This window comes from Acomys minous (genome assembly GCF_964271855.1).
Source record: "Acomys minous genome assembly, chromosome: 9".
Lineage (NCBI taxonomy): Eukaryota > Metazoa > Chordata > Mammalia > Rodentia > Muridae > Acomys > Acomys minous.
The window spans coordinates 91,679,232-91,705,878 of NC_140490.1; the positions used below are offsets into that span (position 1 = coordinate 91,679,232).

General features: G+C 43.1%; 1 protein-coding gene across 13 annotated transcripts in view; it reads right to left on the reverse strand.

Annotated features, from left to right (window-relative positions):
• Positions 1-26,647, reverse strand: part of MYBPC1 (myosin binding protein C1) — an 85,570-nt gene that overhangs the window by 26,209 nt on the left and 32,714 nt on the right. For all 13 annotated transcript variants that reach the window (XM_084795285.1, XM_084795280.1, XM_084795283.1 and 10 more), the window contains 14 exons: positions 26,249-26,362; positions 25,829-25,977; positions 24,841-24,958; positions 22,639-22,690; positions 20,468-20,524; positions 14,303-14,469; positions 13,048-13,180; positions 11,074-11,198; positions 10,035-10,140; positions 8,496-8,662; positions 5,985-6,147; positions 4,933-5,039; positions 4,455-4,588; positions 1,503-1,662 (listed from right to left, as the gene is read on the reverse strand). In XM_084795285.1, the coding sequence (XP_084651411.1) occupies positions 1,503-1,662; positions 4,455-4,588; positions 4,933-5,039; positions 5,985-6,147; positions 8,496-8,662; positions 10,035-10,140; positions 11,074-11,198; positions 13,048-13,180; positions 14,303-14,469; positions 20,468-20,524; positions 22,639-22,690; positions 24,841-24,958; positions 25,829-25,977; positions 26,249-26,362 (1,752 nt within the window). The remainder of the gene's footprint in view (positions 1-1,502; positions 1,663-4,454; positions 4,589-4,932; positions 5,040-5,984; positions 6,148-8,495; positions 8,663-10,034; positions 10,141-11,073; positions 11,199-13,047; positions 13,181-14,302; positions 14,470-20,467; positions 20,525-22,638; positions 22,691-24,840; positions 24,959-25,828; positions 25,978-26,248; positions 26,363-26,647) is intronic.

Below are 26,647 nucleotides of genomic sequence, written 5' to 3' on the forward strand. Positions count from 1 at the left end.
CTGTGATAGACAGGACGGAAACATGTTAAGAGGAAAATAGGGGTTTGGGCGAAGGTCAGAACTTGGTACCAAGTTGTTGTTTTTATTTTTGTTTGTTTGTTTATTTATTTATTTATTTTTCTGAAATAGGTTTAAAAACTAACTTGGACAAAAAGTCAATAGAGGGTAAGGGGAAAAGAGCTCAGTGAAAATGAACCCAGCAATGTCCGTAAACCCTTGAAAACTGTCGCAGTAGAGGACATGTTCCCCCGTGGAACCCAAGGCTCTTGTTCTTTTCTCTGAAAAATGGTGACAAGAAACCATCACCTAAATGTTGAATATAATCATTTCATTAACTACAAAATGAACGTCCAGCAGAGTGAAAACCAAGGGCTAATTATTGTCAATTTTACACCCATAAGAAGAATTCAAGATGTCAACTGGAGGAAATTCAATTCAGAACTGGAAAGACTCTATGTTCTATAGTTTAGCTTAGCTTGTGCGCAGCAAGCACTACTACAGACTAGCGCAACTCTCCACAGTGCAGAAGATCATGGGGTGCCCGGCACAAGTTGATACATCTATAACCCAAGCCCCAAACCCAAGAACGCTGTGGAAGAGGGGACGGAAAGAGTCTAGGCGCTGGGGGGAGCAGGCCATCTGCTGCGAGACTGTGTGTTCTAGAAAACAGAACTCTACAGTGTGCTGCCTAAAGAAGCCCCAAACAAGTACAACACCAACAGATGTGCTAACGCGGAGGGGGAAAATCTCACAGGCCTCCACCCATACCCGAAGAACTGCACAGGCAACTAAGGAATGCTGACAGTGGGAGAAATAGTCTTTCCGGGGATGAGCCTCCTATTGGTTATCAGACACCAAGCGGTCAGTCCTGAAACCATATAGGTTGTATGTATATCTTACCTATGTAGTTAGTGTGTGTGTGTGTGTGTGTGTACACGCATGTGTGTATGCATGCATGTGTATTTGTGTATGTGTAGTCATGAATTTGAGAGGAAGTTGGGGGGCATGGGAGGAGCTGGAAAGAGGAAAAGGAAGATAATATAATCATATCTTCATTGTAAAAAAAATTTTTTTTCTTTTCTAAACTTTTGAAGGGTACCAGAGAGTTATTTGCAGAACAAATAACCAATAGCCCCCAATGCCCCTAACTATTCAGCTCCTCTGGGGAGAAGTCCTCTAGACAAGAAAACAGAGGAGGAAAAATAAGAGAGGGGACCGGGCGTGGTGGTGCACGCCTTTAATCCCAGCACTCAGGAGGCAGAGGCAAGCGAATTGCTGTGAGTTCGAGGCCAGCCTGGTCTACAGAGTGAGTCCAGGACAATCAAGGCTACACAGAGAAACCCTGTCTGAAAAACAAAAGCAAAAACAAAAAAACAAAAACAAAACAAAACAAAAAAGAGGGGGTGGGGAGGTCACACAAGGCGCTGGTTTGCAGGCTAAAGCTACCATGTTGTGGTTTCCTCCAGTCACATTCGGGAGGGTTGCTTTCCCGGAGAACTTACCCACAACTTTAATCTTGATGCTTGCATGCGCTTCTCCAGCTTCATTTTTCAGATTTATGTTGTACACACCCGAGTCGTCTCTCTCGGCCACATCGATGACGAGTGTGCTGCTGTCGGGGTAGGATTCTGCCCTGATCCGTCCGCTGCCCTCCATAATAGCCTGCCAAGGGAGAAGCGAAGGTTGGACAATGGACTGACTTAGAAGGGCCACTGCAGAGCACCTGAGGACCCCAGGCAGGCAGGGGTCCCAACATTGTCACGTCAGTCCTCACCCTACGCTTAGCTCATTTAGACATGAGGAGACCATAGATTTCGTGTGCTCAAGGCCACACGCCTGAGAGATACAGAGTTGGGGCCCAGATCAAAAAAGCCTGTTAATGAAAAGCCTTCCCAAGAGACAGTCGGAGGGTAGGAAAACAGAGGGGGAGAAGTTGTCCTTTTAAGACATGAGCCTCTTGGTGTATAAAATCGGAAGTCCACCAACTCGTATCAGAGACTCATGATTTTCTTTTGCATGGATGTCTTGAAAATTGGAAAACATTGAAAAGGCTGGGAGTGGTAGCAGGCATCTTTAATCCCAGCATTGTGGTGATGAATGTCTGTGAGTTCGAGGTCAGCCTGGTGCACGTAACAAGTTCGAGGCCAGCCAGAGCTACCTAGTGAGATCTTGTCTCAGAAATCAAAACAAAACACAAAAACCAAACCAAACCAAACAAACTACAAAAAACATGATAAGGAGTGAGCAGTGTTGAAGAACAGTGCAAGGATCAGCTTCCGATCTAGGTAATATAAAGTTTCCATTTAAAACAAAGGTTTATTTATATTTATTTTATGTGAATGCTGTTTTGCCTGCATGCATATCTATGCACTGTGTGTATGCAGTACCCCCAATGGTCAGAAGAGGGCGTCAGAAATCCTGGAGCTGGAGCTACAGCTGGTTGTTAGCTGCCACACAGGTGCTGGGAACCAACTCCTGGGTCCTTTGCAAGATTAGCAAGTGCCCTTAACCACAGAGCCATCTCTGTAGCTCCAGGTTTCCAGTTCCGAAAAGGACATGGAAAAATGACTGGTTTCCACTTGGGAGAGAAACGCTGAGCCTTCTGCTGCATTCTTTTACCTTCTGCTATGTGAAAATCTTCAACCATTGAGCTACACCCCCAACTCCTATCTCCAATGTCAGGTGCTCACTACATAGTCCTGGCTGGTCTGGAACTGGCTCTGTAGACCAGGCTGGCCTCGAACTCACAGCGATCCGCCTGCCTCTGCCTCCTGAGTGCTGGGGGTAAAGGCATGCGCCACCACACTGGCCCTTAGAGCCCCAGGGTTTGATCTATGCTGAGCTCCACTCTGGCACACGCCTGATGAACCGCCACTTTGGGCTTCTTGTATGAAAACTGCTCAACTGCCTTTAGGTTCTGTCTGGGTGTTTCCTCCTTGTACATGAGCGGAAACGGAAATATCTCCTCGCCCCACTCTCTCCTTGCTAGGAACCAAACCCTTGGGCCTCACACATGCCAGGCAAAGGCTCTACTCATAAGACACACCCCCACCTCTAGAGAACTCTTCCGGGCAGCTGTAGGACACTGTCATTAATTTGTCATAGTCGGAGCCATTGTTCAGAAATAACTGTTCACACAATATTGTCAACTTGGGGATTACTGTACTCTAGAGAATATGAGTCAGGTTCCTATGGTTCCGTGGGCTGGAAGTAAAACTCTCGCTCTGTTTTTAAATGTAATTGTTTTTGTGGCAGGAAGCCAGGGCTTGCTCGACCTGACCTACTTTACCCACCCCCACATCTTTTGTTTTCCCCCTCCTGGCCTGCATACCCCAGCAGCGCTGGCTTGCTAGGCCTCCCCCACACTAAACTAACTCTCTGCCTTTGACCTTGGCACGTGAGCCGCCTTCACCTGGAGATCTCTTCTCTGTGGAGTTCGAGTCCAGGGGAGTTGCTTGCTCTCAGCCACTGAGGCTTCACGGATTAGAGGGCCCCTTGCTATCATAATATGCTCTTGGGTTTTTAGATTTGTGCGTTTATTTACTTATTTTCATTATCATTGTTATTATTTGGGGGGCTTTTTCGGTAGCCTTTGCTGTCCTTGAATACTCCTGTCTTCCTCTACTCAGGGTATTTGCTGTGGTATGAGACACCCTAACCATTTTACCACATCCTTTGTTGTCCTCACAGCACTTCTTTTTTAAAAAATGTGTTTATTGCTGAGTGGTGGTGGTGCACGCCTTTAATACCAGCACTCGGGAGGCAGAGGCAGGAGGATCGCTGTGAATTCAAGGCCAGCCTGGTCTACAAAGCAAGTACAGGACAGCCAAGGCTACACAGACCTTGTCTCGAAAAAAAAAGTATTTATTTTTATTATTTATTTATTTTTAATTTTTAAGAATTTTAAAAATATTTTTTATTTTTTTCCACAGCACTTCTTATTATGCAAAGTGATCTTATTCCTTAATTTATTTGCTTATTTGCTTTTTTACTACTTTTCTTCCTTCTTGCCCCATGACATCCATGGACTATAAGATGGGACCGTGTTCATAACTCACAAAATCATGCTTGGCCAAATAAGTGGATGACTAGAAATATGACAATAAATAAATTAATAGATTTATCTGAAGATCACCTCCTGTTCTCTTTTCAGAGAAATTATACCCGAAATGTGTGTTTGGGTCTTTTTGGTTTTTGTTTTTCTTGGTGCGTGTATGGGAATAGTAGCTCTAGCTGTCCTGGAATTCATTATGTAGATAATGTAGAATTCGTTATGTAGATTAGGCTGGCTTCAAACTCAAGAGAACCCTGCCCGCCTTTGTTTCCAGTGTTGGGATTAAAGGCTGTACCACCACACCTGGCTATAGCATACACACTGATGTATGCCTTTTCCCTTTACCTCAGTCATAGGGGCGAGGGCAAAGAGTGTGTGCATGTGCATGCATGTGGCAAACCTTATCTGCTCGGCTCCAGATGGCTTTGGGAGGTGGTTCCCCTGTGACGGGGATCTCAAGACGAAGCTTGCTTCCAGCAATCACTGTCACGGTGTTGTCAGCATCAAGGCCATCCAGAATGATCTTGGGAGGATCTGGAATAGTCAGCAAAGCTTTGGTCATCACACAGCAATTTCCATGTGCTATTTTGGCTAGTGATAAAACATTGGTAACAATTTATAACCTAGCATATATATATACATATATGTATGTATACACACACACACACACACACACACACACACACACGCATACATATATTTATGAATGAAATCTCACCCTATAAAACTACTTCTTGTCATATGCACAAATTAACCACTTATAATGAGTGAGTAGTAGCAATTGATGTATCTTTTAAATCGTATGGTTTTTGACGCATTATAGTGCAAGGGAAGCAAACCAGTGGGCAGCTACACAATAATTTCTTTGATCTACTCACCAATGACGTGAACTTTGGCAGACAAAGGAACATTGTAGGCATCTGGTGTAAATACATATTCGCCTTCGTCTTCAATGAGAGCATTGGCTATGACTAACTTGTGGATTCTAAAGAAATAGGAAAAACATATGTCTTTGCAAGCTTTGCAAGGGTGTAGCCTATCCATGACCCAAACTGAAGATACACCTGCCGTTTATTTAATTCACGTGCTTCATATGGGAGAGAGAGAAAGAAAGGGATGGGACAGGGGGGTTTATTTTTTTACTGACCCAAGTCAGATCTCCTTTGGAGTGTGTGAAAGAATCTCTACAAATACAACCTGCAATTACGTACACAGGTGTCTGCTATTCTTTCTTCTCACAACTTCAAAAAGAACAAAACACAGAATCTTAATAATGCTACATTTAAATATGTAATAAATTACAAAGGGAAATACTGACCAAAGCGTTCTTAAGTTTAAAGGCCATGAATCAGTGAAGACTGGATGGAGCCTATGGATTCTCTCCTTGTGAAAAGTGTGCAGTTTAATGCTGGTGGTGGTGGCGGCGGCGCTCGCCTTTAATCCCAGCACTTCCAGGAGGCAGAGGCAGGCAGATCTTCGTCAGTTCGAGGCCAGCCTAGTCTACAGAGCTACTTCCAGCACAGCCAAGACTACCCAAAGAAACACTGCCTTGAAAAACAAGCAAGCAAGCAAGCAAGCAAACAAACAACAAAACAAGAAACCCAAACAATCTCCCCCCAAAACCAAACCAAAAATCTAGCTGGGCGTGGTGGCGCTTTTAATTCCAGAATTCAGGAGGCAGAAGCAGGGGGATCGCTCTGAGTTTAAGGCCAGCCTAGCCTACAAATTGAGTTCCAGGACAGCCAGGACTGTTACACAGAGAAACCCTGTCTCAGGGGTCTCAAGCAGGACGTGGTTTACAGCAAAGCAATCAAGTTCTTACTAGACTAGGCATCTCCCTACTTTCCACAGAGTCAATGACTAAGTCATCAGGAAGTAGGAAAAGCGAATGTGGCTAACTCCTTACTGACAGCCCATCTGGCTTGCTTACCTTCCTTTGTGAACAACCTTCAACCGGTCACCCTCCTGAACAGGGAGGCCATTTTTTGTCCATTTTCCTGGTACATTTTCCGAGATTTCACACTTCAAGCACACTTCTTTGCCAAGTTTCACAGTCTGATCAGTCAGAGGCGTTGTGATCTTTAGAGGTCTCACTGCAGAAATAGAGAGCGTTATGAACATTTCACAATGTTCCCGTTGGTTCTTCTGCAAAATGTGCTTGGAAGACGACAGCTTATTTCAATGGTCATAACTGAGCAGAATCAAGTGCAAGGCAAGTTCCATCTCCTCAAATAGCCATCATGACTGTTGTTCACCCATTCACACCCGAGGTTACAACTGTTCATCTGATTTCAGGTAATCCTCAACGCTACTTCATGACACCCTTAAAGCTACAGGCATCCCAGCCCCAGGCCCACAAGTAAATCTCAGGTCCCTTTCAAGGTGAAGTGCCGTATTTACCAACAATTTAACATGAGGAAAACTATGACACTACTTTTTTTGTTCTTTTGAATGAAGTCTGTTTTTTTTTTTTTAAAAAGACAATTGTTTTTATTTTATATGCACGGATATTTACTTATATGTATGTATGCACTGTGCATGCCTGGTGCCCATGAAGGGCATAAGAGGGCATCAAATCCCTTGGAATTGGAGATACAGATGGTTGTGGGCCACCATGTGGGTTCTGGCAACTGAACCTGGGTCCTCTGCAAGAGCAGCCTGTGTTCCTAACAACAGAGCCATTTTTCCACCCTTTATTTTTTTAAATTTTAATTTATTATAATTTATTCAGATTACATCCTGGTTGTTATCTCCTTCCTTGCCTTTTTGTTTTGTTTTGTTTTTTGTTTTTAAAGGATTGACTTATTTATGTATACAGTGCTCTGCCTGCATGTACACCTGCAGGCCAGAAGAGGGCACCAGATCACATTATAGATGGCTGTGAGCCACCATGTGGTTGCTGGGAATTGAACCCAGGACCTTTGGAAGAACAGGCAGTGTTCCTAACCCCTGAGCTACCTCTCCAAACCTCTTTATTTTGTTTTTAAAGCATCACTAGCAGGGTTTTTGAATGCAATGCCCCAAATCTTATTTATGACATAAGCCACATGGTTATTATCACATGAGTTTATATAGCATAATGGTTTTTAGAAATAGATATATCACATGAAGGCAGAACTGATTATAGTTACTTTGAATGGCTACAGATGTCAGGTAAGAACCTGTCGGCTCTGCATGTGTGACTAACTATTGTGACATTTTGCTCTTTTAGTTTCTGCAGAAGCTCTGAATAGACTTGTTACTGAGAAACCACTATTTTAAGAGGCCATTTGGACAAAAACACTAATTCTCTTAGGTTCTGGAAGCCTACCCATCTGCAAACGAGCACTTCAACTGAGAGTTCTCAATGGCACCCCGAGGTTTAAAACAACTTTTTCCTCCTCACAACAAATGTGCACCAAGTTGCATGGTGAGTGTTAAATCATTATTTAAGGACTAGATAGTGAGTCATAATGATGCAAACAGTATCAGCATTTGGAATATTTACTGTCTTCCTCTAAGGTCTGACACTTATAACTTTTATGGCAGGTGATTTGTAGACTCAATTTTCTTAGCAAATATATTTCATTATGAGCTTATTAACAGAGAGTACCTCGAGTATAACCCGACTAACTTAAGCAATAGGAAAAGAGGATTAAAGAATACAATAACAAAACTGTAGAGATATCAGTTCCAAGGAATGATTCTCCTGGCATAATCAGCAGGATTTCTTCTGCTGGAACCTGGAGTAACCAGAACCCGGAACCTCAGCAGGAGCCCAGAGCCCCAAAGCCTTCCCTCGAGCAGTTCTCTCTAGGAGCATCTTGAGGTGAAGCGATGAACAGCCAAAACTATCCCAAGTCTCCAAAGGCCCCACTTCCTGTTTTTGGCTCACATTTATACCTCCTCTCAGAATTTGTTCAAGGATGTTTTTCAGCTGGTTAACAACCAATCTCCCCCTCATGGTGGTTCGACTTCTAAGGGGATAAACATCACCTGTTCTCTCACAAGTCTTTTTCTCATCCCCCACTTGTGATCTAAACAACAACAAAAAAATGTTTATCTCTCCTTCAGTCATTTCATCATTTCTCCTCCCTCCCCCAGGGTTGTGCTCTACTATTTAAAAAGAAGAAGAAGAGGAGGAAGAAGAAGAAGAAGAAGAAGAAGAAGAAGAAGAAGAAGGAGGAGGAGAAGGAGGAGGAGGAGGAGGAAGAGAAGGAGGAGGAGGAGGAGGAGAAAGAGAAGAAGAAGAAGAAGAAGAAGAAGAAGAAGAAGAAGAAGAAGAAGAAATTGCTTCCTTTCCAAGAGACCCGATATGACGTTTGGCTAGAGCAGAGCCCAAGTCTACCAATTTCAAAATCCCACAAGGAAAAGATCAAGCATGTTGAGCCTTTGCTTGAGTCAACAAGCAGCATCTTATTTCTAAGCCAGCTTAGAAGGCATCTAAAGAGGTCTGACTTACAGTCAACACTCAGTTTAGCCGATGACTGTCCCCCAGTTGTCATGACAGAGTACTCCGCGCTGTCAGCCTTTGTGGCACCTTCTATGATCAGAGTGTGTTTTTTGCCCTCAACTTTAATTTTGTATCTTGACTTGGGGCCAGGGAAGATCTCTTCACCATTCTTAAACCTGAATTAATATGGATTTAAAAGGGAGGAGGAAGAGGTTGAACGGGGAGGGGAAGAGAATGGGGAGGGGAGGGAATGGAAGTTACAATCAAACTATCACATCACATACATACATACATACATACATACATACATACATACATACATATTTAAAATTATAAGAGCAAAAAATTAATTTCCAGGAAATAAATGTTAGCTTGTTGTCTTATCCCAGTGTCTTCCAAGGTCCCCAGCAGATCCCAGACACACAGAAAGGTTTTGTTAGAGAGCATGACTTCATTAAGAGGTCTGCTGGGGTACCCATTGATTAATCCATAGTGTAACGAGTATTGGGGAGGAAACCACATTAGAAGAACGTGAGTCCTTCCTCCCATTCAACCAGAGGCTAAGAATGTGTTCGGCTCCACTTCTGGCCACACAACACATTTGTAAGTTCTCTGTGTTCCAGTTTAGTAGGATTAATCTCCTCTACGCCAACGACTACGGATTCCTGTTGTGTAACTTGCTATTTTCCTCTCAACATCACATTTTATTTAACGATCTTAACTCTTCTAGTTTTTACTTGGTTTTTGTTTGTTTGTTTGTTTGTTTGTTTGTTTTCGAGACAGGGTCTCTCTGTGTTATCCTTGGCTGGTCTCGAACTCACAGCGATCCACCTGCCTCTGCCTCTCAAGTGCTGGGATTAAAGGTGTGTGCCACCACTGCCCGGCTAGTTTTCAGTTTTGAGTTAACTCTCAGGGAGCATACAACAAAAGAGTCATCAGTTTCCACCTCCTCAAGCCTTATATTTGTGTGTGTGTGTGTGTGTGTGTGTGTGTGTGTGTGTGTGTGTGTGTAGTGCAAATAGTCAACTGAGGGCCTTGTACAACCTCCTAAGCCACATCCTCTGGCTCTTTCTAATTTTTGAAAGGGACTGGTGATTGTCAGTGTACTGTATTTTCCAGGGAAACTGCAAAAATAAATGTAATGAAAACTGAGTGCTTAGGACTGTAGGCTGGAGTCTGGGACCTTGAGCATGCGAGGTGAGTTCTGTCACAGTGGGTTATGTTCCCAGCAGCAATGGAACAATCGGTATGTTATGTTTTTTCCATGTGGGCTGCCAGTAAGGCCTGCAACAGAGTTGAAGAACATTCATTGTCTTTCCAGTCCAGTACAACCCTGTGTACTCCAGTTCAGATCCCGCCTCCCTATAAGTCTGCACAGACAGATCTCTAAGAGTTGGCTTTTCAGATCACGGTATGGCTTTGCATATCATCTCTGCTAATACAACAGAGGTTGAGATCATTTTCATGTTGGGAAGCCTCTCCCATGTTTGCTATGGAGACGGTTTGTCTATTAGAGGCAGGCGGGCATCGATGGGCAAAGCCGTTTACCATTTTACGTTGGCGTCATCTTCGGACACCTCAACTTCCATCTCCACTCTCTCGCCACAGTAAGCGTTCATGTCTTCCAGCTGCTTGGTCACCATAATTGGAGGTTCTAGTTGGGAAGAAGAGAACTCCACGTCATTAAATATCCAAAGCCTCTGGCTCCAACCCCAGTTTGTTTACAGAGGAAAATCCAGCAATGGGAAAGAATCGTTAACGAATCAGGTGTGTAAACTGGAGGTGAGAGTCTCTATGTCTATCCACGGCAAAACAAATAGCTAACAATGCTGGGCCCATTCCCCACCCCAGAGCTGTTCAAATTATAGCTCTGGGGAGTACATAAGATGTACACCAAATATCCTGCTTTCATCAAGGAAGGTACCAGGCAGTCGACAATATGGATGAAGGAGGATGTACAATGCTTGGAGGTTTTGATTCTGTCCCTCAGTCAAGCATGGGGGATAGAAGTGTCTGGAATCAGAGGGCATCATAAAACAAAAACAAAAACAAAAAAACAAGTCACCCTGGCTCTCCCTAACTCCTTGAGCTGTTTTCGCCCAGTCTTAGTAAATGCTGCTCCTCTGATGCCAGTGAGTGATGCCCTCCTCTCTCTGAAGCCGCTTTCTTTCATGAGACCCTACTTGCATCCAGCTAAGTGGGCAAAATACAGATTACCCATTAAAAGTCTGTCGGGTTTCAAAGCTATAACGAAACCAACCTTGCAGAATGGCGCCTGGCTTAACTCAAAACCACGAGGTAGTTTCACAAAGCAGGGTTTTGTTTGTTTGTTTGTTTGTTTGTTTCTGTTTCTGTTTTTCTCTCTCCCTCTTAGCTTCTCTCTCCTTCAACAAATCGGATGAGTGAGTGGGATTCAGGCTACCCGCCAATGCAATGGCGCCTCAAGGGTGAGCCAATCTAACAGGCAAGCCAACCATTTCCAGAGGGCGACTGCTTCTGCTGTGGGCTGGGAGTGGCTACCCTGGGAGGAGGAGGAGAGAGAGACTCCGCCCCTTTGAAAATGCGAGACGACGAGATTTCTTTTTACCTCTTACAAAGAGCTCCGTCGAACATTTCTCATCTCCAGCCGTCACATAGTACTCCGAGTCATCTGTCAGTGCACAGTTATTAATGAACATGATCCTCTCGTTCCCTTTGTGCTCAAAGATGTATCTGTTTTGAGCAGGAGGGAGGCAGAGTTGGTGAGCTTGATCTTTTTTTACTCTGTTAGTAAATTTGGCTTGTAACTTGTCAATGCCTGAGAATCAAGGGCAGAGCTGTGGTCTCCTACTTATGCCGCATACTGCATATGCCCAATTGATGTCAAGCAGAAGCTCGTTGTTATTTTTACGCTACATGGAAAAATGTGTATTTGTACAAACTATTTGTTATTCTTTCCTTTCATATACGTTTCCATCACAAATATAAGCAAATTCTCATATAGTTAAAATTTTAACCCTCTTTTGGAAAATAGAGTCGGTTTTGAGTGTGTTAAGAGAAATTTTTAACTTCGTACATTCTTCAAATGATTGTGTACGTTACAAAAGTGACAGAGACTTTATCTAGCCTGTGAACACAGGTTATTTTTGTTGGATGAATAAACGCTTGTTCAATTGAAGCAATAACAGAACTTCATTGATAAGATCAGCAGCAAATATGCAGTTTCTTGGATGAACTTAAGCACTGGGCCTGTTGTATCACAGTTACTCTCTATTAAGAAAGCATTTTCCTGGCTGGAGAGATGGCTCAGCAGTTAAGAGCACTGGCTGTTCTTCCAGAGGCTATGGGTTCGATTCCCGGCACCCACATGGCAGCTCACAACTATCTGTAACTCAACTTCTAGCCTCTACAGGCACAAAGGTTACAGACACACACGCAAGGCCAAATACCAATACACATCCAATCAACTCCATTAAAAAAGAAAAAGTTCAGAAACAGAAAACTAAAAGCCAGGAAGAGAAAATACTCTAGTTACATGTATTGATTATGGAGGCACACACGGTAGCACTCTCATAACTGAGCAAAAAACTCCAAATTGGAGAAATCTCTAGGATTGAAGACTTCAAGAACAAAACATATTAACATTTTCGCTGGTAAAGCTAACCAAGGAAAATCATGTCTGGGTGAATCCAGGTCGCCTTCAAGAGACTTCTGCACCAGGTATAAATGTTGTCACCTCAAAATCATCCTGACAGGCGTCAGCCCATGGGTAAGCTGAAAGCTACTTCACTGTACTCTAAAAGTGACAGGTTTCTGGGATTAAAGTCTGTATCGATGTAAATGTGGCTCTTATTAACTTAAAACAACACACTGCAGCTGAAAATCCTCCGGGCTGAGGAAGGTCCCCCGTGAAGTAATTTCATAAGGGACCAAGCCGCCGTGCCATCAGGGACCGGGGATTAGTTTAACCCCTTCCTTTGGAAGAGGGACAAGATACAATAAAACACAGGCTTAGGCACGTTTCATTGTCTTAACACCAGATAGTTCTGTTCAGATGCAATGCTGTGGGTACTCCCAACAGCACCCAAGTAGAAGATGCTCAACCAGTAGCAAATACCCTGTTATTGGGGTGGGGCAGGGGAACGAACAAACAAAACCAAGGACAACTCCCCCAAACCTTCTAATTGCCATAGCAAATGTACAGTTTAAATATGTCTTAAGTTTTATCATTTTGAATAGAGACAAGTTTGGCAATGCTCTGAGATAATGACGTATAATGTGTAGTGACAAGAAACAATTGCCGCTCGCTTGAAGAAGCCTCAGGAAACATAAAGAGTTTCTTTTACACAGCACTATGGCTTTCAGAATTCCAAAGTACATGAAAGTGACTTCAACCCTTCCTCTCCCTCCACACAGTTTTATATTATAAAGACATAAGGGGGGGGTGTACAGACAGGAAGGGGGCAGATGGATGATGGGGGAAATGATGGGACATATGCCAGAAGCGCTCCTTAATTCTCTAAAAGTTAAGTCAAACTGCTGCTCGCTTATATTTTGACTGGGTCTTTTAAAGGTCACTTACTTAGTGCTGGGTCGAATTTCTTGACCATTTTTAAACCATTTCACCTCCAGCTTTGGGTCTGCCAATTCCACAACAAATCTCACTTTGCCTCCTTTATCAACCTGATACGCAGGATCGAGAATTTTTGCAAAAGCTGTAGACAGAAACAAACAAACAAAAATATGACCGTGTGTATATGCAAAAGCTACAAACTTATTTTTTAAAAAAATATTTATTTACATTTTTATGTGAGTGCTCTAGCAGCATGTGCACCTGCCTGCCAGAAGAGGGCACCAGATCTCATTATACATGGCTATGAGCCACCATGTGGTTGCTGGGAATTGAACTCAGGATCTCTGGAAGAGCAGTCAGTGCTCTAATCCACTGAGCCATCTCTCTAGCCCCCAAAAGCTACTAATTTAAATAGTTAAATATGCACAAAATCTGAGAACACGTTAAAAAAAAAGAAATGAGTCTCTGGGAAGAACAAATTTAGAAGCCTTCTCAGTTTCCCCTTCTGTTTTAGAGGTATGTTGACATGTATACAATGTAAGATGGGGTGGTTTAAAATGTAAAGAGAATTATTTTTTTTGTTTTGGTTTGTTTTTGTTTTTCAAGACAGGGTTTCTCTGTGTAGCCTTGGCTGTCCTGGAACACACTTTGTAGACCAGGCTGGCCTCAAACTCACAGCGATCTGCCTGCCTCTGCCTCCCGAGTGCTGGGATTAAAGGCGTGCGCCACCACGTCCGGCTTCATGTGTTTTAAAAAGAAGCATGAGAGAAAAATAGCACTACTACTAATTCTGAATTACATTATTTTGAATGTGCCTGCATGCACGTTGGGAGTTGGTGTCAGAAAACAACTTCGGGGAGTCTGTTCCCACCTTCCACCACGTGGGATCCTGGGTTCCAACTAAAGTGGTCAGATTTGGCAGCGAACGCCTTTACTCCCATTGGCTTATGCTCACTTTTCTCTCATTTTAAAAAGCTAACAATGAATATTCAATTTCCAACCGGTCACCTAACGCACTGACTCAGAAGTCAGAATTTAGGACAGCTAGTGTGGTAAAGGGGCCGTCAGCGGGCTCTCCACTTCAGGGGCTGTTTCTGGAATCATGAATGAGAGCCAAAAAGGTGGATACCTACCCTGCACACGAAGCCCTGCAGGCTCGTGGAGCCTCGCCCCAAACTGGATGACAAGTTGGATGAGACCTGAGACCCACAGGGTTGGTTCTAGGTGGCGGACCCGCCTCTGCCACGCCCCCAGGAGTGCTCACCTGCGCTCTTCTTTTCCACTCTGCGCATGCGCTTGAGCCGCTTCAGCATGCCACGCAGGTCGGTGATGCCATACTGGAAAGCGATCTTCTCGTACTCGTTGGGGTTGGCGTTTTTCAGTAGCTCCCACACGTCTATCTCGGGCTCTTCTTCCTGTTGCTTCACCTCCCTAGCCCGGAAGAAGGGTCGTCTAGGTTAGAAACTGTCCGGGGCGGGGCTGGGGGAGGGCGGGGGGCGGGGGGGGGGCTGAAGGCCAGCGAATGCTAAAGGTTCTTAGAGCCACTGACTGAGTGGACTTGATTATTTATTTATTTATTTATTTATTGGAAACATCCAGATAGTGGAAGATCAAATATATACACTTCGAACTTTACTTCTTCAAGTTAAAAACGTAGTTGTAGGAGGAGCAGAGATGTCAGGACAAATTCTGAGATATTTTCCTTTCAATTATTTTAAAGTCTGATCGCATTTGATCTTTGCCGAAAGATCAAACTGAAGCAAGAATTTTCAGAAACTTAAAAATACATCTCATGCCACATGTGGGGAATAGATAGATTCTGTTTGAACACTGGATTAAAAAATAAGATTTTTTTTTTTAAAGAGAGAATTAAGATTTAAACCAGGAGGTGATGACACACGCCTTTAATCCTAGCACTCAGGAGGTGGAGGCAGGGGGATCTCTGTGAGTTCCAGGCCAGTCTGGCCTACAGAGAGAGTTCCAGGACATCCAGGACTACACAGACAAACAAACAATTATCTCAAAAAACAAGGCAAAAAAATACAATTTAAAATTGGCCTGTGGATGAAAAAAAAAAGCCCTTTTGACATATATTGATGTAAACATAATCTAGACAGTATTTCAAACCTCTGGATTTTTCCAATAACATTTGTTCTGTCACATTAGTACATATGTGGGTTATTTTATTATTTTTACATTAAAATCGAAACCATCATAAAGATTTTTTATTTGTTTTTGATATTATTGTGGATAAAGATGTATTTAAAAAGGAAATTGTCTTTCTGATGCTGGGAACTGCAGCAGGGCCCTGGGTAGAGTGCTGAGAGTTGCATGGAAGAGTTGGGGGGATGGAAAGAGCCGGAGGGGTCAGGACCATCAAGGGACCACAGGGACCATCAAGGGACCACAGGGACCATCAAGGCAGGCGGATCTGGACACAGGGGGGGGGGCGGGCCTGAACAAACTGATGCACCAACCAAGGACAACGCATGCAGAGAACCTAGGGCCCATTTTCAGATGTGGCTGGTGGACAGCTCATTCTCTCTCTCTCTCTCTCTCTCTCTCTCTCTCTCTCTCTCTCTCTCTCTCTCTCTTTCTCTCTCTCTCTCTGTGTGTGTGTGTGTGTGTGTGTGTGTGTGTGTGCGCGCGCGCGCACAGGGGAGGTGGTAGAGCAGGGACTGCCTCTGACATGAACTCCGGTGCCCATGATTTGATCACTTTCCCTGGCCTGGTGGTCTTGTGGGCCCACAGAGAAAGGGGATGCAGGCTATCCTGATGAGACCTCATACGTTGTGGTCAGACGGTGGGGGAGGAACCCCCCCTACCCCCATCAGAGGTCTAAGGGAGGGGAACAGGGAGGGAGGATGGGAATTAAAATAAATACATTTTAATCCTTTTGGTTTTTTCCCCCTGAGACAGGGTTTCTCTGTGTATCCTTGGCTGTCCTGGACTCACTTTGTAGACCAGGCTGGCCTCAAACTCACAGCGATCCGCCTGCCTCTGCCTCCCGAGTGCTGGGATTAAAAGTGTGCGACACCACCGCCTGGCTTAAATTTTAATTCTTAATACAAACAAGGGGATAACAATTATGATGTGATGTGAATAAAGTATAATAATAAATAAATTAAATTTTAATTGTTTTTCTAAGTTGGCTGGAAAAAGAATGAGGCAAAAAAAATTCTGTCATACGCCATCTTAATATACCATCTTGAAATTTTTTAAGAGCAAGAATGGGGTTGCAATATAGACAGATTAATGTAAAAAAATAGTTCAAATTTCATGAACAAGTAACAGGGTAATATGATCTGACCAAAGGATGCAGACTGCATGGAGGAGTACATGACAATACCACCTACTCCAAGGGGTATAATATGTGTCAGCACTCAGGAGGCAGAGGCAGGTGCATCTCTGTGAGTTCGAAGCCAGCATGGTCTATACATTTAGTCCAGGACAGCCAGCCAGGGCTACACAGAGAAATGCTGTTTCAGAAGCAAACAAACAAAAAGAAATTGAAATTATCCTTAAATTGGAACATTGTTAGTAAATTGCCAGATTCACTAAATCTGCTGACTGAAAGCAGTCTCCATTTTAAATTCATCTTTTAAAGTACTTCAGACTGGGGGCTGTAGAGGTGGCTCAAGAGATACACATAGTTAAAGGTAATAAAAAAATTTTTAAAAGAATTTTCAAGTTGGAGGCTTGCAGTTAAATGTTTATGTAAGTACATGTATGTATATTTAATCTCCTAAAGCTTTTCAGCACATTCCAGCCTAAATATATCCACCCAAACTCTAGAATTACTTCATACTTAGATTATGTTAAATCTGGAGATTTTGTTACATGTGTTATTTTAACCAAGAGAAATTATGTCCTATGTATTTCAATTTCATATTTCATATTACATTTGGTGGGAAGATGTAAACATATCAAAATCTATGTAATTTATTCTGTTGGTGCACGCCTTTAATGGGAGGCAGAGGCAGGTAGATCTCTATGAGTTTGAGGCCAGCCTGGTCTACAGAGCAAGTTCCAGGACAGCCAGAGATGTTACACAGATAAATCCTGTCTCAAAAAACAAACAAACAAAAAAGCCAAAAAAAAAAAAACCCAAAACCTATATTCTGTTTGTTTTTGAAATGGCTCATGTAGGCCAGGCTAGCCTTGGCTTTATTGTAGGTTCAGTTTCCTTAACCAATATATTTTATTACGAACTTATTAACGACTAACCGAAACAATAGGAAAAGAGGATTAAGGAATAACAAAACCGTAAGGATATTGGATTTCTTCTGCTGGAACCTGGAGTAACCAGAACCCGGAACCTCAGCAGGAAACTGGAGCCCCGAAGCCTTCCCTCGAGTGGTTCTTTCTAGGAGCATCTCGAAGTGAAACGATGAACAGCCAAAACTATCCCAAGTCTCCAGAGGCCCCGCCTCCAGTTCTGGGCTCATTTACATATCTCCTCCCAGAGTCTGGTCACGGGATCTTTTCAGCTGGCAACAATCAAGCTCCCGCACGAGGTGGTTCATCTTCTAGTGGATTAACCTCACCTGTTCTCCCACAAGACCGTTCCGATCCCATACTTGGGATCATAACAAAAACAGGGTTATCTCTCCTTCGCTTTATGATGTAGCCAAAGATAGACCTTAAACTTCTGCTTCTCTAATTCCCACCTACCTGAGTGCTGGGATTACAGGGGTGTTCCACCACGCCCAGTTTATGTGGTGTGAATAATTGAAGCCATGGCCTTGTATGTGCCAGGCAAACACCCTACCAACTGAGCTACACACCCAATATTTACTATAATTTAAATAGGTATAAGAGACACAATGGAACAAGGAGACACAGTAAGCTCATGAGGTGAGTGGTTACCGAGGAAACCAGTAAAAATGCTCACCGCCTCCTAGGGCAGCCTCACAGGCAGCCATCCTCACGTCTCGCAGTCAGGTGTGAGGACGTAATCTTTTCCGCCGTGTCCCTCATCACACTTTGTACGTGAACATCAACAACCTACTTTCTTCTTCTTTTACTATATAGCTTTATTATATCCTCAATTTTAGACGGAAGCGTTTGTTTTGTAGGGAGATATGAGGCCAAAGCTGTCTTCTGCAGCAGTCTGCCAACCTGTCTTTACTTGTCATGGGCACTGCTCACGACACTGTGTGGTTAATGGACTAGTGCACAGCGAGCAGAGAAAATCCAGCTTTCGGATTCCTTTGCGTCCCTGGGATAAGACCTGTACAGTGTTCACTGTACCTTTATCTACATTGCAAATTTCTATAAGTTGATGGCCCCAGTGAACCATCACACGTTTATAGAAATGTTATGTAGAATAAGATTTCGAAGTATTTATAAAGGTCTAATCCCATAATGAGATATCGCCCCAAAGACTAGCCTTGATTCATCTAGTGGGCATTGGAATAAGCTGGCTTTAATATGCAGAGGGAGAATTTTTGGTGCACAGATGCTGGTTCTAATATTTATTCCAATACAGCTTTGGCTGCACGCGTCCGGAGAAGTAGGAAGGGGAACCATGTGTCATTACCACAAGGAAAACACATGCAACCACAGTTTAGTAAGCAACACACTCCTCCTATGGTTCTAATGGTGGGTTAGTACAGTATATTAAATAAACGCAGTCTTATGTGAACAATCCAGCGAACTCAAGCCTTAATTAAAGGACGGAAGGAAATGAGAACTGCAGACACAGTCACTGCCCTTTTGTCCCAAGATTTCCCACTGTAGTCATTGGGGCTGTGTAATTAGATTCCTATTTCTTCCCCTTACAAATTGTTGGTAGAAATTGCCTGTTATTTTTTATTTCCCTTTCCTTTTTAAATCAGGACGTGACTCTAAATTTGCTGTATCACATCCTGATTATGCTCATGTGTGTGTGCGTGCATGCATGCATGTGTGAGGATATGTGTGTTTGTATGTGTGTGTGTTCATATGTGCATGCATGTATGTTTGTTGCCTGAGTTCATTCATTCATGAGTGTGTATGTGTGTTTGTGCTCTTTGTATGAAGACAAATGCATTTTAAAAAATTAAATTTTCAATTTTTCCTGAGGATGTGTACCATTTCTCCTATCTACCATGATCCAAGTTGTTTATATTTAATTTAATTTTGTTTTTGTTTTTCCAGACAGGGTCTCTCTGTGTTAGCCTTGGCTGTCTTGGACTCACTTTGTAGACCAGGCATTTGTACTAATGTGCCTTTAATATCACAAAGAGGACTGAAATTGTTTTTAAAATAAATCTGAAGAGCTAAATGAAAACTGATGCCAAAATTGTAGTTATTATATATATATTATTATATTATATTATATTGGCAGGGCTGGAGAGATGGCTCAGCGGTTAAGAGCACTGTCTGCTTTTCCAGAGGTCCTGAGTTCAATTCCCAACAACCACATGGTGGCTCACAACCATCTATAATGTGATATAATGTCCTCTTTGGCATATAGGTATATATGCAAGTTTAGCATTCATATACAATAAATAAATAAAATCTTTTTTTAAAAAAGACTAATAGGCTTACTATTTATTCTCAAAATTGTTAGATCAAATATAGTCCTCGCAAATAACACTTTCTTTTTGTTGTTTTCCACTATAGAAAATGCCTTATAGCTACAAATAACACTTGTGTAATGAAGTTTATTATATGATTTTATATGTGTATATATATGCACAGGAATCCTAAAACATTATTATATGCCTAATATCCATATGACTATCCTATATGTTCTATTGTACAAGATGATACTGTCAAGGCAGTGTGAGTAATAAATGTTTATTTTGGTTTACTACTATGTTTTATTGTTTCTATAATGTACGTCTCAGGGATGGCATTTTAAATGTCTCTGGAATAAGGGTGTATCTTCTAGTCAATCCTGTGTCATAATAGGATATTTAGAGAAAAAAAATCTTTCATCTAGTTACTGTCTTATGAAATATCAGCATGTCTTCAAATCAATGTCTTAATTTGAGTCATAAATAATATACCCAAACGAATGTCTGTTGCAAAGACCACTACCAAAAATGCATAACTCACATTTTCAGTCAAGTATCAAAAAAAAAAAAAAAAATCAAAGGTAGAAAAAAAGCTGTATTTACCCAATCGCAGAAGAGAATCATCTGCAGTTTTGACTGTTTCTAGGCATTTCAGCCTTATGCCTCAGTTATCAAATTTCCTCACCCCCAACTATGAAAATACATGAAAACTCATAAATCAGGTAAGTAGAAAGTTTAGGAAGCAGCCTCACCAAATTAGTATGCAATCGTTGCTTTCCCTTTCTTAGTTGATTGTTATGTTCTATAAGCAGAATGCATGTTAAGAAATGACAAATTTTTTTTGACAAGCATTCAACTTAAATATGACTTCTCTGGGTGGGTCTAAGAGATCCAGGCCGCTCACAGCATCACTTGGCTCTCACCTACGTTTCAGGAGGCCACTAAAGTCAAGCTCCCCTGCATCCTCTTGACCTTCTCCGCTGTCATTAACGAAAGAAAAGCAAACCTGGGTTTAACGCGGACACACAGCTGAGCTTCCCCCCAAAAAGGACACTCTCCACAGAACGTATATGCAATTCTGTACCGGCACACAAGGACCAAATGGACACAAGCCATTTTCTTTTCACACAAGTGACATCGTACGTCTTTGGAGTATATGTACGGACTTGTGGAAAAGTAGACACCGAAGCTGTGTCACTGTATGGTTGCAGAATACGCAGTGGGTATTGCATATATGAGGCTGCTTGGATTTGTGTTAAAAAAAAAAAAAAAACCACCAGATAACACAAATGCATGAAGCCAAGAGATGCAAAGTACTTTGTTTTTGCAAGTTGGGGGGAAGAAAAAGTTCTGGAAAGAAACCTGTGTAAAAAGCAAAGGACTTTTGCTGATCTCTGTCATCCACAGAAGGTGGCGACTGGCTTGAAGGACAAAGTGCTGACTGTCAGACACATATAAGTGCAGAGCCTTATATCCAAAGGTGAGCTGTATGCCCATGAATAGATGAACCAGCTAGGTGACACCAACAGGGCATACAAATGGGCCGACTTGCAGGGGAGCTTTCTCGACAATGCATTTCTTTCTGCTTTAAAGAGACCCCTGTTGGCAACACAGTCATTTTGGTTTTCCCATTAGCGCCTTTTAAAAATGAGGTTTTCAAAAACATTCTCTCTTGAGTTGTTAATTAACTCTTCCTTAGCAGCCATGTAAGGAGCTTACCTATAGAGAAATGCATCTTAAATCAGGCATTGAGGGCCACTGCCTTGATTTTCCTATTGAGTCTAAGAAGCTGCGAGGCTGACGTTTCAATGGCACTGCGCATTTACTTACATTTTTTAATTTATTTTTTAATGGAGATTTTGTTTCCTGCTCTTTATGGCTGTTAGTTGTAGTTTCTAAGGAAAGAGTCTGTGGGTTTAAAAACAGTGTATCTAACATGTAAGTCACAAGAAACTATGGCCGGCCCATGGCTATCATTTTTCAAATTTTCTTTTAGCAGGTGGCCAAGGACCTTCTGAAGTAGGCACATTTCTATTCTTTCAAAGCACAAAAACGGCGTGTGCCTCCCTCTTAAGACCTGCCTGCACGTGCATGAGCCTGTTTAGATTGGTTTATTGCTAAGCATGAGGTGAAGACAAGAGCGATGCTAGTAAAAGTATTTGAAAGTTTGAGGTTTTTTTTTATAAGTTAAAAAATATCATCAACTAATCAGGTAATATCTAATCTTTTTTAAAAAAAGTCACTGAACATTTTAGGCAGGAAATATGTCTTTTTAATGAGACTAAATCATGGCTTTATAATGAATGGATCACATATTTTATACACTAGGACAACTTTTCGTATTTAAAAAAAAATGGTATGTGGAGTCAATCTTAAGAAGAACAAAATATCTGTTCTCATTCAAAAATGTGTATTACTGCTCACCAAGCACAGAAGGTAACATAATGACCGACAAGAAGAAGCTAGTAGCATCTCTCAGAGGCTAGCCAAAAAAAAAGTCATTTTTCTATCTTGACCCCTTGAATTTTCAATCTTCGTAGTTGCAAATAAATTAAATAGGTATCTAAAATATTCCTTTCTTCAGTGTCCTTAACACCAGTAGATTTAAGTGGTTCTTTATTTAGGATAATCCAACGGTATATGGCGTTAACTTTACTAAGTAGCTATTTAATTGTAATTGGGGTGGGACACATGGTTTAACAGCTCCATGCAGGATGGAAAGACACAGAAATGAAGGCTGCTAGCTATGTTCTGCCGCTGCTGAGAGTATTCTTTCGGTGTCTCCGTTGGCCACTTGGTAGAAAACAGTGCAATTAAGGATGAACTCACTCCTCAGAGGATGGATAATCTAAGACAATCCTGAGACCTACAAAAATGGAGGTTCCACTCTAACAAGAATTCTCCAAGAAGTTATTGGCATAAGGTCAGTTGGGCATTAAACTCATGGCTTTTGGAGAAGAGCCACTTTTAAATACACGGTACATTTGACTTTGGTAAAATGGACTGTGCCCTTTTGGAATACGGAGTATACAGGGAAAATCTGCCAACCCCACATTATATGAGAGCTATCTGGATTTCCCCACTATGAAGTTACCTTCTCTTAAAGGCAGATCTGATGTCAATGTTTGGCGTAGTCCCAGTAGATTCTTTGGAAAGAAAGAAAATAATACAATGAATGACCGTTAAGAAGGCAACTTTATATTCAATTCTACCTTGGACTGTGGGGATTTCTCCAGATGGAAAAGCATCAGGTGAAAGGGGGTGGCTGTTGCACCTCCCTGGCCCCCCGGAGTGGCTGAGCCACTGAGACATGGGTCATCTCTCCTTCTCTAAATGAAGAACCAGCAGAGCGACTTTGGAGGAAAATTGTCATCCTGCCTGCTGGTCTGAGACTTCATAAAGAACTTAGAAAATGCAATTAACTTGATCTTTCCCAAAAGGGATGCTTGATCTCCTAGGCCATAGAGGTAGCTCCAAATAACAGAATTCTGCAAAGGTTTCCCAGGAGGCTCTTAGACACGCCTGCCTGGGGTGATGCAGCTCGGCTGGGTACCAGAAGTCCTTACAGTGAAGGATCATTCTCTGCTTGGCATTTCACATCTCAGAATGAGAAGCTCGTGTTGTTTCCAGCTTGTTGGCACAGCTTCCCTTCCTCCCCTCCCCCCATTTCCCCTCCCTCCTCCTCCTTCCCTCTCCCTCTCCCTCCCCCTCCCTCCCCTCATCCTTGCCATCCTTTATTCCCTCCTTTCCTTCCTCATTTCAGCTTTCCCTCCCTCCTTCCCCTCATTTCCTCCCTCCCTCCTCCCTTCCTTCTTCCTCCCCCCCCTTTTATCCCCACTTATTTTGAGACAGAGTTTTATTGCACGGCTCTAACTCTGGTCTAGAACTTACTCTATAAACAGGCTAGCCTCAAACTTGCAGAGTTCTCCCCAACTGACTCCTGCGTGCTTGAGCCATGGCCCACCCACACCTAGATGGTTGACAGAGTTTCCCAGAAGAGTTTATCCTAAAATGATGACAATGTTCACCCCCCCCCCCACGCCTTCCTTCGAATCTGCTTAAGTACTGCTCGAGTGCAGGAAAGGGCTGTCTCTCCCCTTCTGTGTGGCTGCCCTTCTGCCCTACGCATTGAGCCATGACTGACTCCCGTCACCTTCACACTCAAGTAGGACAGGGTGTGGTTTCCGGAATCTTCATAATCCTGGTTACCCTGCTCCAAAGGGATCCGAGTTGAAGTGTGGTGCACAAGACTAATGGCGTCACCCCAAATGTGGAACAAGCAGTGGGTCGCAAGGAAAGCATTGCTCCCTAAAACTCAATTCTACTCCATGTAAAGAATTCCACTTAAAACAATACTGGTTTTGTTTTTCTTTTGTGGCTACCTTTCACTTGGATGAACTCATCTTATGTTCATGGTGGCTGATGGCAAGTTAATTTCCTACCTATAAAACCACTTATATAGGGCTGGAGAGATGCTGGACAGTTTGCTCTTCCAGAGGTCCCGAGTTCAATTCCCAGCAACCACATGGTGGCTCACAACCATCTGTAAAGTGATCTGATGCCCTCTTCTGGTATTCAGGTGTACATGCAGATAGAGCATGTGTGTGTGTGTGTGTGTGTGTGTGTGTGTGTGTATTGTATATATATATATTGTATATATATATACATACATACATATAAATGTTTTTTTTAAACCACTTATACACATGGAGTTTTCATTCAGCCCCAATGTACTCTAGCACTTCTTCATATTATGTTTTTGTGGGGCAGGACACAGGACACATGGGTCCAGGATTTCTGTTACCTGACATTAGTTACTGCAAGAAAACATTTCCCTTCTGTCATAGCAGCCTGACATCCTTGTATAGAGTTGTTTCCAAACCTCAGTGGAAAATGGGCCTATGCCATAGATAAAATCATTAGAAAAACAATACTTGCTGGGCCAGGTTGGGGGTTGGGGTGTTGCACACCTTTAATCCTAGCACTTGGGAGGCAGAGGCAGGCATATCTCCGTGAGTTCGAGGCCAGCCTGGTCTACAGAGTGAGTTCCAGGACAGCCAAGGCTACCCAGTGAAACACTGTCTTGGAAACAAAACAAAACAAAACCCAAACAAATAACAACAACAAACCTCAATATTTGTCTGGCTAACTAAATCCACAGCAAGCAGAAAAAACACAACCTTAAATGCAAATTAAATAATGCAAACCCAAATCTGACAGTGTTACATACATTTCTTCTTCATCTCTCTCCAACTTATAAAAAGTCACATTTACCCAGGCAAGATGGCTCCCTTACCATGTACTTCAAGGTCAAAGGAGCAGCTGTCGAATTTATCCTTGTAGGTGACCTCACACCTGTAATTTCCTGCATAGTTCTCTTTGGCCTTGATGATCTGCATCTCGAATGTGTATATCTGTAACAAAAAACATCCAGACATAAGGTTGACTGGCCGTGATGGTGCTCACCTTTCAATCACTTAACAGATTTCTCAGTGTTAGTGTAGACATGGGACTGTGTATGTTTGCAGCACATGAGTCCCGGTCCAGAGGGACTGAAATGTCTCAAAACTAAACTTTCCTCGGGGTTGGAGCTGATCGTTAACGTTTGTTTGTTTGTTTGGTTGGTTGGTTATTGGTTTGGTTTTTCGAGACAGGGTTTTGCTGTGTGGCCTTGGCTATCCCGGATTGGCGTTGTAGACCAACGTGGGCGCAGCCTTTAATCCCAAGCACTCAGGAGGCAGAGGCAGGTGGAGCTCTGTGAGACTGGCGCCATTTTGACTCAGAGTTGCACGAATCGCCAGCACAAGCCAATGGCAAGATGAAGCCGTCTTCACATTCCCTCGTGGAGAGAGAATGGGGAGGCTGGTAAAACCCCTAACGCTCACATGGCCCCTCCCTGTGGCTGCACAAGCAGTAAACAATTACTGAGAGAGAGGGTAACCCGCTTTGGTGTAGCAGTTAGTAAGCTGCACGAAGGCTTGGGCCATACAGCCTTCACGAATCATCACGCGCGCCAGGGCGCGGCTTTTCATCATGCAGCTCGTGATTTTTTTCATGCTGCTGTAGCTAACACTTGTATGCATGCTCCTAGAAATAACCCCAATGAATTCATTGGTTCACCAAGCTGGACTTGGCTGGGACCTTTTCTTTCACGTCATTGTCTTAAGTTATACGGGGTGAATAGAAATATAGTCCCCAGGGGTAAAAAAAAATCACGCCCCGGCCTGAAACTACTCTCTGCCCCCCCCCCCCCAAGGGATGAGCCTGGGGGTTCAGGACCGTACCCGAGTTTGCCTCTCGAAGGTCTCCTTCAGCTGCAGATGTTTCCCAGCTTTGCTGGCCAGATCCATCCACTTCCCCTTGAACCATTTGACGGTGGGTTTTCTAAGAAGATCCTCAGCCTTAACTTTGGCTATAAAGGTGATGTTTGCACCTAGGAGAAGCACAAAGGATTTAATCTGGGATTTAGAGAGTGCTGTTTGTCTTGCTTTCAGCTGAAGGGAGTTGATGCAAGTCCGCACTATATAGAGCGCGGCTTACGCTTACGTTTTCTCAGTGGCTTACTGGTTTGTAAAACCTCCTGGGGTTAATATTCTGGAATGGCATAGACGTGACGGATGTTTTCCTAGGTGCCGACAGCCTCATTTTAAAATGATCTATTTTGTGATGTGCAGACACAGGGAGGATTCTGGGGCAATACTCACCGACTTTCACCGATCCTGTTTGAGGCTTTTCAACAAACAGGGTGGACAGCTGAGAGTTGGCGTTCTGCTTGTCCTGTTCCTCTCCGCCGGCAGGTGACTCGCCAAGAGACCATTCTGGAAGCGGAAAGGAGGGCGTGGATCACTTCAGATCCAGGCTCCCCTCAGGCCGACTTACCTGTGTTGGCTGGTCTCCTCCATCCTGGTTCTTGCTCTTGCTTAATAAACCTAGATCAAAATGGCAGCATCCCCCTGTCGCCGCAGGTCACCAGCAGAGAGGGACAGGGTCTCATTCTTACAGAGCTGGCTCGTCCCTGGGCCTGACAAAGGAACGTTTTCTACGTCCTGGAAGAGTGAAGCTTGTCAGGTCGGTTGTTCAAGGTCTTTGGTGTGCTAGCCGGT